At 37.7% G+C, this 17,179-nt stretch overlaps 1 protein-coding gene across 1 annotated transcript in view; it reads left to right on the forward strand.

Moving 5' to 3' along the window:
* mpped1 (metallophosphoesterase domain containing 1) overlaps positions 1 to 1,785 on the forward strand; it is a 34,959-nt gene extending 33,174 nt beyond the window's left edge. The window contains exons 6-7 of the mRNA XM_084111521.1: positions 596 to 709; positions 1,306 to 1,785. Of these exons, the coding sequence (XP_083967647.1) occupies positions 596 to 709; positions 1,306 to 1,424 (233 nt within the window). The 3' untranslated portion in view covers positions 1,425 to 1,785. The remainder of the gene's footprint in view (positions 1 to 595; positions 710 to 1,305) is intronic.
* Positions 1,786 to 17,179: the final 15,394 nt, after the last annotated feature.

The raw sequence follows: 17,179 nt of genomic DNA on the forward strand, positions 1-17,179 counted from the left end.
TATTGAAGTCAAAAACTTAAAGAATTCATTGTACTCGCTCTATACTTGGTGTAGGTTTGGGAATCAAGAACCTGTAAACTTCATGTTTGTTTTTGTTATTGGTTCTGGATGTGTAACATTTTTGGACTCAACCAATTAATTGTGAAAGGAAAATCAAAATCCTGGATGTGTATTTACTAATCCTACTATGGCTAAGGCTTAGCTCATGAATATTAATCATATTTGTAACATTTCTAGAGCATCCAGTCACTTCATCTAATTAACATTCAGTGAGTCAAGACTTTACCCTGGTAGAGTTCTTAAATTAGCACCTCTGACGTGCAAGATTATGGCAAAAAACAAGTCAAATTTCTTCTTCAAAATGAATAAAACATCATTAAGCAACCCAAACCACTAAGTTGAATCAGAACCACAGTTGTTAAGTTCGATAAGATTCCCTTCCCTAACTTGGTAACAAGGTATGTCTGGCATTTGTCCTGCTTTAACTCCAAAAGCATAACTGAAACAAATTAAACCAACATCATATATTTCTGTCATCTGTGATTTTCTTTGACTTGTGATCTTCATATTAGTAATTAAACTCCTTTTTTTGTAGGTTTCTTGGACTGGGTGCCCAGGAAGATGCAACGTGTTGGCTGTATGGAGCTATTGAACACCGTCCAGAGGAGAGTTCAGCCCAAACTACATGTATTTGGACACATTCATGAAGGTAATCACATCAGATGATGATGTTCCCAACTGTCTATAAATCACATGCATGAAAATCCACACAGCCCTGTGATCCTGTTCATGCTGCCACGTCAGTCCGCCCTGTTTTGGGGTTAGCAAGGCAGAGTCTGTCCCATGCTGCTTTGCCTTCTGACAGCACTACAGCAAGAACTAGTTCACATTCATATTCATAATAAATAGAGGAAATAATCTCATAGAGGGCAATGCGATCGCATTATACATTTGTGTAAGCTTGTGTGTTGTGCTTTGCATGTCTGTGTTTGGCTCTGCCATATTTTTGCATAATTTCTGTGCCATAACATAAAAATGGCAGCTGTTTACTTACTGTTATGTGTCATTTTTTGCTGTTTGCAATGTCTTAGTGGTTAAAATCTTAAAAGTATTCATCCCTCACGCACACTGCATGGTTATTTGTACTTATCATTAACACTTTCATCCTGGTTTTTGATTTTATTAACATCGGTTTTCACCTTTTACCTGTATTTAAACATATATTTTCGCTACAGCATCACGTACATGACGTTTTTCAACTAAAGCGATGGTAATATCTCTGTCCTTTATGTTTGTGTGAGCTAGGTTACGGTATGATGACAGATGGAACCACCACGTTTGTTAACGCCTCTGCGTGCACGGTGAACTTCCAGCCTATGAACGCACCCATCGTTTTCGACTTGCCCAATCCCAGGAGCTCATGATTGAACCGAGACCCCGCCCATCGCCACCTTCTGTCATTCAGGGTCCCTTTCTTGAGCGTATACAGATGCTGCGTAGTGTATATAGAGCGAGCGAGAGACGCTAATTTGGATATTCCCAAGGATATTTCCACCCATTTTTGTGCCGTGTGCCACCCTCAGACATAAAATAGTGGCATTCTGCCTCACTGACACAGACGTTTGAACTCTTTTTCTGAACTTGACTCTTGTGTTGCACTTGAATCGGCGTGACAATCGCATGTACTTATGGTCATGGAAGCCAAGCTTTCTCCTCATTTGGCTGGCACTTATTTAAGGAACATTGTAACCTTGTAGCCTCAATGGACCTCTGACTCGGGGGGGGGGGGGGGGGGGAATATTTTTTTCTTTTGCTCTGGATCCACTCTTGAAAGTTACAGAGGAAACAGTGCTATGGTGCAAACAAGTTTGTTCAGGGTCTTTACCACTTCTTTCTCTCTCTCTCTCTCTCTTTATCCGAGTCTCAGTCTCTCATCCTACTTTTTTCCTAACTGCTCTGTTGTTATATGTTGCTCTTTTGAACCTGGGGGCCATACACTGGAAGAAATAAATTTGCCCTAAACAGGAATGTGATGTTAAAAAATAGAGCAAAAAAAAAAAGTCAGAATATTTTCCTGTGTTCTCCACTTTTTTACATCTTCTTTATTGTTCGATTTACTGTAAACGTGTAAAACTGTGAGTGTGTTTTCAAGCAAACGGTCCTTTACTAAAGCAGTGTGGACTTTTACAGTAGTTTGAAGTGTTTAAGGTCAAATATTTAAAAGTTCTTCTAAAGCGTGCCGTTAATGTCCCTCCTCCGAATATCAAAGACTTGTCGTGCGCGCAAAGTTCGCTTTTGCATAACAAGAATACGTTGCACTTTGATCCACATGTTCCCCACTATAATTTATTAACATTCCTTCTGGCGATAATTTATTCCCATGTGTTTTTACAGCTCTTCAGCATTAACTGTGTGTGGCATTAGGCCTAATATGACGGTTCTGTTAGATGTGCAGAGGGTTTTCATCTCTTCCATATTTGGATGAATAAAAATGAACAAATCGAACGAATTGTCACTCTGCGTGTGTGTGCGTGCGTCTGTGCATTGATACGCGATCAATTGCTCCTCTTTCATAGCCCAAGGAAAAGTAAGCATCAGAGGACGAAGAGATCGAAGGGATAAAAAGAAAAATATTGGACTAGGAAAGGAAGGATGAGCTGATGCCTGGGCGATGGATGCTCATCATGTTTGTACACTTGTTTGCACTCGGTCAGAGGTGGCTCACACTGTCATATGGCTTTCTCTTGTTTTTTCTCTCCATTCATTCGTGCCCGTATGTGGGTCTTTCCTTTGAAGACGTTGTCATCAGGTTTACTGCTGTGCTCCAGTCATTTCTTTCCCAGCATGTGCTGATCTGAATTTCCTAACAGATTTTGTGGATTGTTTAATTACTTGTGTTGTGAAATTTCAGTGCTAAAGATATAATTTTTCTTTATTTGAGAGATTTTTTGGGTTTTTTTTTTTTTGGTCAGTTAATCTTATGCCATCTAAAGAGGAATTTCACTGTCGAAACTGCTTTTTGTTCTGGAAAAGATCATCAACCTCAACGTTTCAAACTCAACCTGTCTCTATCGCTTCATTTCACATCGAAGTACCTCCACAGGAAGTTACATGATTTATAAATGTATATAAAGAGAATGGGTTTATTTACATTAACATTATTTCATACCTTAAAAATCATCATATTATGTCACATAGTCAGAGATACACAAATTAAGAATACACCGATTATTAAAATTTTTACCAATGGCTAATAACTTATAAATGGCTAATATTACAATTCTCTTTTGTCTATATAAATGAAAATAAAACACTTACAATCATTTTAAAAAGTGAATTTAGGCACCACAATATTGTAATGTACATATTGTAAGTTAATTTTAAGATTTACTGTGTTATTAAATAGTTTTTTAAGATGAACTTTACCTTCGCTGACATCTGACACTTAATAAAAATGTCAAAATATGAGAAAACACCATCCACAATTAAATATCCAATATCAACTGGTACAGATAAATGAAAAGATCTCTAATATCAGTTGTTAATCTATATGGTACATAACTACACAAAATTAAAAACAAGTGTACACAAAAATCATGTGACTTCCTGTGGGCAGGTAATCTGTTGATGTCATCATTTCCTGTTGGTATATAGACCTTTCTTTTCCAGATGATGATCTAGAGGTTCACTTCAATTCACAGTGTTTTAAGTTGGAGTGTTAATGTATATATATGCATATATAATGCTATTTTGTCAGTTTTCTGAATTGTGATTGGATGTGCACACTTTTTTCTGTAGTTTCTTCAAAGATCATTTACACAAATGAAATTCAGACGCGCCACTACCACCAAGATATATCCCATTTTCTCCATCAATCTCTCGTTGTGCCTCTTAAATTAAAACTCACCCCCATCAATTGGTTATGCCCTCATTCTTCTTCAATCTCTCTTTTGTTTCATCTCTGTCTTTTTCTCTAGCTGCGTTTCAGACGAGTAGATTCCCATTATTAATGTTTTTTGTCCTAATCAAAGGACTCTGAATTTCATATCAATTATCTGCACGTGTCTAAAACTTAATTCATATAGGAAAAAAATGTCCTCACTCTTGTATCATTTCGGCCTTCCTTCTTCCACACCTCTGCACATCCTAATGAAATCCCTCATTCAAATAATTACATGAGTAATCCTGCGGGATGGAAGGTAATTTATTCCGAGCCGGCTTTTACTATGCCATTAAAGACTGTTCTCTGTTATCCTTCCCATCTCTGGCCACTTTTTACCTATATGTTCCCTATTACTCTCCTTATGTGTCCACCTCCATTTTCTTAGATCTTTTTGTGCCATCTACTCATGTGCCATTGAGTGAATCCTCTTTAGTACGCACCATCAACATCTGTCTCTCTGTCGACTTGTGTGCTTTACACAGCAATGTCCTCTCTCTCTGTGTCTCTGATAAACTCACAAATGCATCTTCGGCATCTTCTTGTCAGCCGTTTCAAGCTCTTAAAGCTGAATAAAAGGCCTGGTGTACTGCATTTTAGCGCTGTTAAACGTCCCGGGGTGTGCCGTCTGGCTCACTCTGAAACTACGAAGGAATACGGGTGGAACAAATGCGTATGCAACTGCCGCTGGAGAAAAGAAAACACAAAACAATTAGCCGCAACAATGCATGCTGATTACTGTCATATGCTGCTTATTTATGAACAATGTTTGTTGTGACAAAGATGTTTAATTTTCATCGCCTTTGAATTACCCATATCCTGAAGCAGAAGTTGGTTGACGTATTCACTGAAAAAATCTTTTAAAATTTGGAAACTGAATGCTGTTATTTGCTACGGTGTCATCCTTAATGACTACAAATGTCCTCCGGGGGGGAATATCTTTAGCCCTGAATAATTGTATCTACTCATTAAAGTTAATAGTTGCAGGAGAATGTGCTTTAAATGGGATTGTATATACTGTTTACTGCATATGGTCAAACACATTAGATGTTACATGGGCTAAAATATGTACTTTTTGTCCTTATACATTCATATAAATATCTAAAAGTTAATGGACGCATTATGCGGGTTTTTTTTAGGCTATGTAATTCTTTATCAATCAACACTATATATTCTTATTGCTTCAAACAAATGCTACCATCTTTCCCTTGAAGTAAGACTGTCTGTAGGAGACTATCCGTTGTGTAATGAATATTTATATATGTATATTTAATATTTAGATCCAGCAATACGATGGATCATAAATGTAATTGAAAATGAAGTATGCAGCACCTTTCTGAAGTTATGGATTCCATTAGTTTCATTAAACTTGAATCACACTCTTTCCAAAGTGAGAGAGATGAAAAACTACTGCTTTGATCTCAGCTGCATTGGGTTAAACATTAAAAACATCTCAGCACGGGCTTAAAACATTTTTATCTATATATGACCATCATTTTAAGGCTTCATTGAGTATGATTTTCTTCTTCTGAAAGGAGTTAATACTTTTATCAAGTCACAAAAGACTTATATTTCAATTAAATTCTGTTGTATTAAACTTTTAGGAGGGGGGGGGGGGGGGGGGATCACAGATTCCACAAAAATATGACGCAGCATAACTGTTGATAATAATGTGAAATGATTGACCACCAAATCAGCATATTAGAACTTTATGAACAATAAATTGCATTTTAAAATGTATTAAATTAGTTTTTTTTTGTTTTTTTTTACAATATTACTGTTTTTACTATTTTTGATCAAATAATTGCAGCCTTGGTGAGCAAAACACATTTCTTTCAAAAATCTGAATGTTGACCCCAAACTTTTGAATGTTGCCGTATATTAAAAACTTTTATAACCTACATAAAGAACTATAAGTCAAGAAGTAGAATGTATTATTTGCAAGGTCAAGACGCATTGTCCTATTGCTGGCTTCATTAACATATGAAACATCATCAGCGCAAATGCCTCAGGGGGCATTGATACAGGCAAAGAACAATAGTAGCCATCTTAATGCATGCAGAATACAAATGGCCTAGTTCTTGATATAGATAAGCCTTATTTATCTTTTGTAATTTACATCAGTGTTAAGTCGTTTTCTCATAATGCAGCACAAATAGTCTAAGAATTGTTAAGATGCCAGATTTAGGTTGGGTTGCCAGGTTTAGCCTCTCCCTCCCACTTTTAGCATGGCTTAGGGCGTCTAGGACTCACTCCGTAGGGAGTCATGCAAAACCAGCACACCCCCTCACTCTTTTGTTCTGCGATGGTTCTTTCTCCATGCCAAAAATGACGAAAACTCCCAATTCTGTCATCAGCAAAGTGTCGGAACAAAGCCTCGGGGTGGGAGGTCCCTGCTGAGTTCTTAGCCAATCTGGTGCCCGCTCTTTTCTTACCACCATGCATGGCATTTTTACCATTATACTAATGCTGTTTTGATGATGTCCAAAGTGTCCTGTACCAAAGCCATCTCCACCTCTTGATGTTGGATGCTTGTCCTATCATGTCCTCTGTTTGAGTCTGTGGCATTACATTTTTTTTTTAGCATTACATTCTCTTTATGTTAGGTGGACCCCAATATGAAACAAAGCAGAATAAAATGAAAATGGATAGCTGAATGTTTAAATACTTTCTTTTAAATACTCAACCCACGAGATTAATCCAACAAATTCATATTCATTGCATGCATTTACTGACAGTTTTTGCTGGTCAGACTCAAACTCTGCCTATAAAGTGAGGGTTCATTCTTCTTCTCAAACTTTTTCACTGACTCACTGTCTCTTTATAATGTTTTTGGCAATGGATGCAAAGTAGGAGACAATTTGGCTCTCTCTTCAAAGTCTCTGAAAATAATGAATATATATTTATATATATACTGTATGACTATTCAAAATACTATCCTTTTGCAGCTCTGGGGTCCTTCAACTACTTACTGACAATATGAAATGTTCATAATTAATGAATCATATTCTGTGCCCTGGTTTGCTAAGTCGTGTGCTTCATGGTTACAGAGCAACCAATGGCATCATGCTTGTGGGACAAGGTCATAATAATGATTAGTTAGTTCGACATCTCACAACATTGATTATATAATTCAATACCTGTGTTAAAAACACCTTGAAAACTGATGCCTAAGTAAAAATGCCACTGCATTATTTTCTTTCTAAAACTGTATCTGTCTCTCTAAAGTGCAGGTAAATGGACTTTCTCTCCATCTCATTTCATGTTGCACTACCAAAACTTTATAGATAAATTCATTCTCAACATCTGGAAGGGCTCTGCAATATGCACAAATAGTGCTGTGAGTGATAATTCTTCTGAAACATATGCACAAATAATTAACTTGATCCAACTTCTATCGCTCACGAGACAACAATGGCCAATTTAATTTAATTACAGCTCTGTGATGTTATGAAAATTAACACATGGCTCCTGTTGAAGATTCCACTAAGGTTTATGCTTTCTAGTAATAAAGGAGAAAAGAGCTTTGAGCTAGGCTTTATTGGTCAGACAAATGTAGACATGTTGCTGTAGTATTTCAGACAAAAACATTTGGTTACACTTTACTTCAATAGTCCACTTTTCTACTAACTATAAGTCATTTTGCAACTACATATCAACTAACAGTCATTAGACTAACACTAAGTCATTAGAGTATTAGGTGTTTGGGTTCAGGTTAGTAGAATAAGTTGACATGTACTTGCAAAGTTACTTATAATCAGTAGAATGTCTGTTGGAGGATCATCACAATAAAGAGTTAGCAGATATTAAGCAGACAGTCTACTAATACTCTAATGAGAGTTAGTTGACATAGTTGCAACTTATAGTTAGTAAAATGTCTAAAGTGGACCATCAAAATAAAGTGTCAAAGATGCAAATACTTTTGTATGTTGCATTTAAAATCCACTTGAAGATTTAATGTACATGATGCATCTGGTGATGATCAATAATGGCATCAACTCTGCAGTATGATGTCATGATTATGATGTAATAAATATAGTCAGAGAGTCTAAATAGCAATGAAAGGACGGTTATAGAGTCATTTTGCAAATTCACATATTGTGAGTGCTACTACAGGCGTGCCGATGACAGAATATGAAGGAACGCAGCAGACAGACCTTGGACATGTCAAGCCATCTGTTCTGAGATTCTGAAATGAGATATTGATGTAACAGGTTTGATGCGTGCTCAGGGAAAACTTATTGAATCAAATCTGAATGAGTATTTGACATTTACACTTTATTCTCACACTTATTCTCTGCTGCTCTTCTAAACACGTACACGCATGTATATTTTAGATGCAATATATATTCCTTCCATGCCATAGGATTGGCCGATGCTATTGATTTGTTGAGTTGTTGGGGCTGGTGCCAGGTTTGAATTCCAGCAGGTGCTGCGCATTGGTTTCCTTGGCGACAAACTTCAAACTGTCTTACAAGTCTCGTTCGGATTCTCTGTCCGTGAAGTGGAAAGCAGTGAAGATGGTCTGCCAAAACTCATCACATCCTCCAACATGTAATCCATCATCAGATTAGCATGCAGAGAGATTGACAAAATGCATGACTCTAAACATGTTCATTCGTGTGTGTGTGTGTGTGTGTGTGTGTCTCTGTGAGTGTGTGCGTGCTCGGTCTTTGTCTTTAATTTGACTCTTCACTTTGAATGAGAGAACTGATCTCCCACCATCACCAGAAACACAGCTTCCAGTTGCACAGATGAACATTAATATGAATATTTGCGTGGAAGATGCATTTCTCTGCATATTTTTATAACTCTGCATATCAAAGATATCTCCAGCTCTGTGTCAAGAATGTTACACTGAATTCCATGGTGATTTTAAAAGGCTGATAAATCCTGTTTTAAAAGATGAAAGAAATATTCATTTTAAATATATGAACTTGGAATGATCCCAAAAATGATAAAATCATTTTTAGCATTTAGAAAATTGGTTAACTGATATTGCTTCAGGACCCAGATGTTACTTTGAACATCAAATACCAAAATTGGCATTTGCTATTGTACAAAAGTAAAGAATCTAATTGCCCGTCCGTCTGTCCATCCATCCATCCATCCATCCATGTTTTGTTTTGGTTTTCAGTGACGAGGGTTTCATGTTTGGGTCATGGCCTACCGTTATAGTATTTTTGTTAATCGAATGCTTAAAAAGCCTTTAATGAATTGCTCCAAGAATTCATGTTTGTTAGTCAGTACTGTAGCCCACGCACAGCAATGCCTACAGTGATTCCTATGAATATATTATCTCTGAATATCTCACATGTTACATTTAAAATATAACCAATATTTACTTTGCGTATTGCTGCAATTTGTTTGTTTACAAAGCAAGAGCGGCAAATTTAAGGATGTACTTGTAAAGGGGAGTTCTGTTTGTGTTTGCCTTATGATTTACTGTTTACTGCTGCCCACTTTACATTTAATTACCTTGCTTCACTTTTCCAATCTGTAAAACAAAAAAACAAGTGCTGTGAACATAGTGAACTTTTTGGCTGGCTTCCTTTTAATAGGGTTTTTAGAGGATACAAATTAAAACGATGTCCTGCTGCTTGCAGGCAGCCTCCAAAGAATATAATTAGCTGGAACATCGAGAAATCAAAATTATTCAGTGTTTCTGTTCTTTTGTTTGCTCTAATGAGATACGAAGAACATGTAAGCTATATTTGTGCAGCGAATAATTTCTCCAATGACTCATGAAGCAAGAAATGGGATGCTTTTCAGGAAGTGTGTGTGCGCTCTCCAGAGAGCCTTGCACATTATAGAGGCAAAATGAGTGCCCTGAATGTTGATATCAGGCTATTCACACCTGCAGATCTGCGGGAGGTTTAGTCACCTCTGAATTCCAGTGCACAAGTTAGTCTTCGTCCCCCTTCTTTACTGACCCTGCAGTTGACCATGTGTAAATGTGGACTAGTACTTTCATCTAAACTGCATCTGACTGGGTGTTGTGCGTATTATGCAACTTTAACTTTGCACTTAGCTTTTTCTGTGGAAGTAGCATTGATGGTATCATTGTTGTTGGATTTTTATCAGCATCTCTTTCCAAATTTTGGCAAATGTCCAAAGTAGAAGAGATAGCTGGAAATGAAATAATACATTTACAGCAGTTAATGCTTCACATTCAAATAAGTGCAAATAGCGTTAAATGCTATTTATATTTAGTGCAAATATTGGCATATACTATTTGCACCTCAGTGTATTGTAGTATATTATAAAACATGCAATGATAACATATTCGGTGCATATGATTATATTTGTTAAAATCATAAATGGGTGCTGCTTTATTCTATATCTCTATAAAGCCCTCCACCCCAAACCCTAACCGTTAAACACTTGGTGTAATCTCTAAATACACTTTTGTACATGGTTTGAACAATATATTTAAGATGCATTTTCTGTCTCAAAGGAATTCACCCAATATCCTAATCAGTTCCTCACCCTCAAGCTTGATATCCAATGCTTTTATGGAAAAGAGAAGCATGAAGATTTTTCGAAATATCTGGTTTTGTTTTTGACGGAAGAAAAAAAAACATATGGGTTTGGAAAAATGGCATTGATAAATGATGGCAAAATTAAAGTTTTAATTTAAATATCTTTTAGAAGTTTTGCTTTTTATGTATGTTTATCTAGATTTAAGGATGTTTAGATATTCCTGATAAAAGGAAAGTTTTTCTCCCCAGTGTAGTCCAGAAGTTTTGCAAATGGCAAAATGCTTATAGGCCAAAAATGTAATCTTTAGAAAATCAAAAACTTTAGAAATCAAAAGTATCCATTAGTCACACATTCCCTTGCGTTTATGATTTCCAAGAGACACAGCCTATAAAAGCTAATAACAGGCATGTCAAAATCCTGACATTTTCTGTGCTGTATTAGCACTTAAAAAGAAAATAATTCTGCCAATAAATCCTAACATACACTTTGCTTCACCTGTTTAAAGCTCCTTTCAGATGGTGATTGAGGACAAACCTCTCCTTTCGGACTCCATTCACTCCACCCTTCATTTTTGTCACTGATCTTTTCCATCTTGCCAAGTGACTTCATCAGTAAGTGAAGAAAACTCGTATTTTACATGATATAAAACTTAACTAGCCCAACAAAACCAACTCGGTCAACCAGCTTAATCGGAAAAAAAAAAAACCTTGTTGATTGACCAGCTTTCAAGCTCCTGCTTTATGCATGGCTTTGCTGATTTACCAACTTTACCAAACCGGCATGTGACTATCGATCTCATATTTGCGGCTTTATTTTTCAGAAACACGTCTTTGTATCTCACAAAATGATTTTAAATCAAACAATGTGTCCTTTATATGTGGCAGTGTTACTTTATTTTGAACGTTTCATGTGAATTTGTGCTGGGACACAAAAGCAATTTGGTGTTAAAAACAATTTTGCAAAAACAAAATCACAAACAATTACAAAGAAACAGCAAGTAACACATTCAATTAAACAGGAAATTTGCAGTTGTTTGAAGTATTTGTATATGCTGGTCTTTTCAGTAGAGAAGGAAGTGACATCAAACAAACCCTATATGCAATATTTTAAGGAGAAAAATTATGCCAGAAAGAGGCTGACACCTAAATATCCCTGAGATCTCCTGTGTTGCTCTGATGACCCCTTTGTATCTATATGATGAATAAGGTAAAGCGCTCTGTCTTTAACTCATAACTATGCAGATCTCTCATGCACCACCGTACACACACACACACACACACACACACACACAGAGGCAGGAATATCAGGAATCGAAGCACGTCCCAGCGCCCTGCGCTCTCCTCCCCGGTGTTTGCATGCGGCTCTGTCTGACTCCAGACCTGCTGCCGAGGTTCATTATGATCTTCTGTAACACCAAACCGCTGTTTGATCTGCGGCTCACTGGCTTTATTATTAAGACAAGATACCAGACCCCCCCCCCCCCCCCCCCCCTCTTTACAGACCATAAAGACAGACGGAGCACCTGTCCGCTATTGAGCGCCGTCTCTGAGAAAGGCAGCGCATGCTTTTTAAACATTTTTGATTATTTCATAAAAGCAAAGGAACATCAATCCGTTGAATAAATATTTGAGGTGCTTTGGAGAAAGGGGTTGTGGATTTCCGTTAGGATTTGTGCTTTTGAGACAGTGAGATTAAAGATTACAGACAAACAGATGTCGTAGATTTATCACTTTAGACTTTTTAGATGCTTTAATTTTCAGTGAAATGGCTTCTAGTCATGTTTTGCTAGAAATTTGACCTCTAAATGTCAGTCATGTAGAAGACGATGGAAAGTCTCACATTTTTGGTTGTTTTTTTCTTGTTTGTGTGGCACAGAAATTTAATAAGATCTGTCATCTACACTCATCATCTCTCTCATCAGATACTCACGTATACACCTGAAAGAATGAAGGTCATTTTGACTTTGTCTTGTAACTTGTTTTGCATTTTACAATTGCACTTTATTCTAACAAATATGACTTTTATCTTACCCCTCAGATTTCTTATCTAAAGTCATTCAACTTTCTTGTAACTGTGGCTTTATTTCTCACAATTGCAATTTTTATTTTTTACATTGTGACTTTTTCAATACCTTTCATTAACAGAATGTTTTAGTTGAAGCTCTATATCTAGTAACTTTATATCTAATAAAATGTTAAAAAATTAAATTTTTATTTCACAATTACCTGTTAATGCTAAATCTATTGCTCCCATCCAAAGAAATGTAAAGGAGAGTCAAATAATGAGGTAAATTAAGATTATTATTCAGGTTTTATTATGACACTAACTTGACTAAAACGCACTGAATTTATTAGGTTAAGGAGCGTTCACACAGACAGCTATTAAATTGAAAGTCACTGTTCTTTTGAATGATGGTGGATGTCATGCTAAACTATATCTGTATCCGGTTATATATCAGGCGATGCCAGCTCTGATTGATAATGAATGACTTTCAGTTTCTTTCTTATAAATCGTTGGCCCATTACTTCACAAACACTCACCTTGTGACGCACACACTCAAAAGGTGCATTAGAGTACGAGTTCAACTGTCCTCTAGAGGTTCATGAGGAAAAATGAAGTTTGTTTAACTAGATTGTGTGCCTTCCACATAAACTCCAGCCGTCAAAGGTCCACGGTGTTCTCCACACATCACTGCGGGATGCGACACAAGACTCCATAAACCACATAACAAATTCACCCGCAGACGTCTCAGTTCAGCAAGCGTGAATTCATATTTCAGCTTCTAATCAGCATTTAACACCTCTAATTCTCCTCAGTTAGTTTCTCCCTCGATAATGCGCCGATGTGTACGGTGTGCATATGAGTGCATGTTTGTGTTGCTCTACAGCCCACCTGGGATTTCACATCAGGGTTGAAGAGTCAGCGCGCTGCAGTAAAGGCAATGACCCAATTAACAACAAAGTCACATCACCGGGTGGCCAAACAAGCTGCTTCAGTGAGGAACAAAAGGAGGAGGAGAGCCGTCCCACTTCCGTTTGAGGGGGGATAAAACACCGTCCGTGCGCGTTTCCATGGTGAACACCCCCACACGCCGTGCGTTTTGCGTGTGCTACCTTTGCAGGCATTAGTCATAATTAACAAGGCTACTCGAGAGATTATTTTCTGGGCAAACATTTTAATTAAAATTGTTCCCTCTGTTGCGCGCATGCCATCTCTTCACTTAGTGCCAATTTCCACCCCTCTGTCCTCTAAAAGCAGGGACCGCAGCGAGGGGGGCCCCCAGATGGTGGCTAACAGCGGGGACAGGGTGATCGAGTGGGGTAAAAAAAGAGAAATGAATAAACAGTGTGTTTGTTCTAATGAGATTCTCTCCTGGCCCAAACAATCAACTAAATTGCCCTCGGACAATAGCGGTCTGCCCCCTCCCTGGATAATGTTTGCGGAGTTGGAGTTGGAGCGAGCACCTGAAGGCATTGTGCTAGGATTTTAAAACAACTTGTTGTTGTTGAGGAAAAGGAAAGACAGAATAAAAAAAAAGAATTTGATGACATTTAAGGGGATAAATACTTGAAATAAAAAACAAGCCTGTTGAAGAGTGCACATGCACAAACAGACAATTATGATTGTTTAAACTTCATTCGCATCCTATTTTATTACATAAACTGACATTTCTGGTGAAAACAGAATCTTCAGTGTTTTATTCATTAGGAATTGATTGGATTTGTGAATATTGGTCTCTGTATGACAGGTGGTTGTAGGGGGAAGGGATGAAAAATAAGAACTATTTGTGATGTTAGACAAAAATAATTGCTCTTAATGAGACCAGAAGTGTTTAAATAGGATCAATTTTGGGTAAAACGTCCCTTTTACCCACCAATATCCGAAATCCTTTTCCTTATGGGAACATTTGTTGGTCCCCATGAGGAAAACGGCTTATAAATCATACTAAGTGATGTTTTTTGAACATTTTTAAATTCTGTGATGGGTAGGTTTGTGTGTGTGTGTGTGTGTGTGTGTGTGTGTGTGTGTGTGTGTGTGTGTGTGTGTGTGTGTGTGTGTGTGTGTGTGTGTGTGTTTTAGTCTGTGTCTGGGTGAAGACATTATCTGACTTCCCATCTTGGACTCTTTCCTCTCTGATAGTCATGTTCAGGTTCATCTCGCTGCATTATATCAACCGTCACTCAAGCAAAAGCTCTGCCTTCTTTCTGCTCTTATCGCTGACATATCTTTTTTATTTCACAGCTGCTTTTCACTGCATAACCTCCCACTGTCTCAAATTTACTTCAGTCTGAAGTCTGAGATGCATTCATAGTAATTGCACAGGAAAGAATGACCAGTATCAAAATGTCTCCTTTTGTCTTCCACAGAAGAACAAAAGTCATAAGGGTTTGGTATAACATGAGTGTGAGTAAATGATGACAGAATTGCCATTTTTGTGTAAACCATCCCTTAAGCAACTAATTATAGACTATATAATGCAATCGCAAGCACTGTTATAGCTTTAACATACTTTTCTGTAGCTCTTACACAATATGTTGTTTTGCAGTAAAAGCTAAAAGATTTCAAAATGTGATTGGCACAGTATCATTTTTACAAGTCGGATAGGGTGTGAAGCTGGCTGCCCGGGTTTACTGTATGTGTGCTAAATGCAGACTAATAAGGGACCTGGCTGAGTGAAAGCTGAAAGCAATTAGACGCTGTAGAAATGAACCTGTCACTGCGTATGCCCATGAGTCTCATCAAAATCCTGATGAGGAAATTTGACTGCCAGGCACAAAGTTTATGGGGAAAAGTCCTTGATGGAAAGGAGGGTTTTTCTGTCACTTCCCATTTTCTGTCATAATCACCCTGGTGCCTGATCTCTGATTGGTTACAATCCAGATGAGATGGTGTCCTAATGCCTAGACCCGCAGAACCGAAATGTAAGAGCTGTTGGATTCATTAGCCTAAATCCTCACATTTCCCACTCCATCTCTTTCTCTTTCTGCCGCTGTTCTCGTTAAACAGCGATTCCTGATTCTCCTCGGCAGCTCGAGCTGAAGGACGTGTCCATGTTTGTTCTAGGTGAGCAGGAAGAGAGCCCCGGTCACTGCCTTTAGGTTAGCTTCAATCTGCAAAGTTAAAAAGCCAAATGGGTGGGAGCTCGTGAAACTGCCTCGGGCCTGCTGAACTTCTGCACCCTTACCATCGCTTTCATCTCACAAATATATGCTGCAATTGATGTGTACGCCTTGATCTTACTGCGTGGAGTCTGCTCCCTGAAGCGTGGACAAGCAGGGATAATCACAGTCATCAGTACAACTCTATCAGAGAAATACTTGCTAGGGTTGAGAGGATACAGGGAAGATACGCAGGTGAATGTTTTTGAAAGAGTTGTTTAGATGTGTTTTCTAGTGATTGTGCCAGCAGTAATTCATCTAAAAGCTCATCTAAAGGAGAAGAGCATTATAAGTGACTATATATATACAGACGCACATATTTTTGTTATTTTAAAAGACCTTATTGGTGTCTGGATCACAGTGGTGAATTGATCTCATATGTCAAATTCCATTTGTTTTGCACCATTACCTTTTTACATGATACCTGTAGTACAGAGGCTTTCAAACATTATGATGCCAAGGACTCCCAAATATAATGATCCTCTGTGACCAAAATATATATTTTGCTGCTTAAATTATGTTTTTAATATGTGTTAAAAAGGATTATATTAAACATTTGTATACATCTTAAGTTGCCCTGTTAAGGTTTTCTCAGGCTACGTCGGCATTAATCCAGAAACATTTGAACACATCTTTTTCTATACTTTTTACCTTTCGTCCACACTGAGATGGTGTTTTTGTCCTGCAAATTGTAGACGCTTTCCAAGCAAATACAATTGAAAATGCAGTTTTTGCATTGTAGTGTGGGAAATGAAAACAGGTATTTGAAAACTATGTGTCATATTGTACCAATAGATATCTATGTGTATGTGCTATGTTATGCATAGTTTCTGTTACTTTGTACAATCTTCATATTGCATTCCTTCAAAGATGACAGAAAATGTACTCTCAAAACATGAGAGCAATTGCGTTTTAAACCAGACATGGAGTGCCGATTGACCAGATATTTTGCTAAAAAAGAGATTGTGCTAGAAGAATAGCATCTGGTCTCTAGTCTGTTTTCTCTGTATCATCTCATTGAGCTTTTATGTTTTACACATGTGCAGTAAGATTATTTAAGCATCTTCCGACGTTTCAGAAACTTTTGAGATGCGCTCAAAAATGCTAGTGTAGACGGAGACCGTTTTGAAATGAAAACGCCATTTTCAAATGTATCCAGATTAATAAATAAAGATTTTTTCTGTAGCCCTCCAGAGGTCTCCAGTTTGAAAACCCCAACTCTTGTGAACGGTTCTAAAACAAGTAAATAATGTGACGCTAACCATTCATTCTTAGTGAATTCCCTCAGATAATGACTGTGCGATAGTACTTTTCTGCAGGGATGTGCATTAGCTAGGCACCTGCAGTTGGACTGTGAAACCTGGCAGATTTATAGCAGAGCGAAAGGAGTCAGTCATAATGCCTCGTGCAAATGGACCTCCCTCATCATCCCTCAGGTCCTGGCACGAGAACGGAAAGAGGAACAGCTACTATATATACCCCACTGACTCCTGGGTAATCACATCCTGCTGTCGCCCAAAGAACTTCTGCTTTAATTGAACTCTTATTAGGTCCGCTGCCAAATCAAGCTCTGAAAACGAGAGTCTCCTCCCAGATG

Source organism: Abramis brama (genome assembly GCF_963993115.1).
Source record: "Abramis brama genome assembly, chromosome: 4".
Taxonomy (NCBI): domain Eukaryota; kingdom Metazoa; phylum Chordata; class Actinopteri; order Cypriniformes; family Leuciscidae; genus Abramis; species Abramis brama.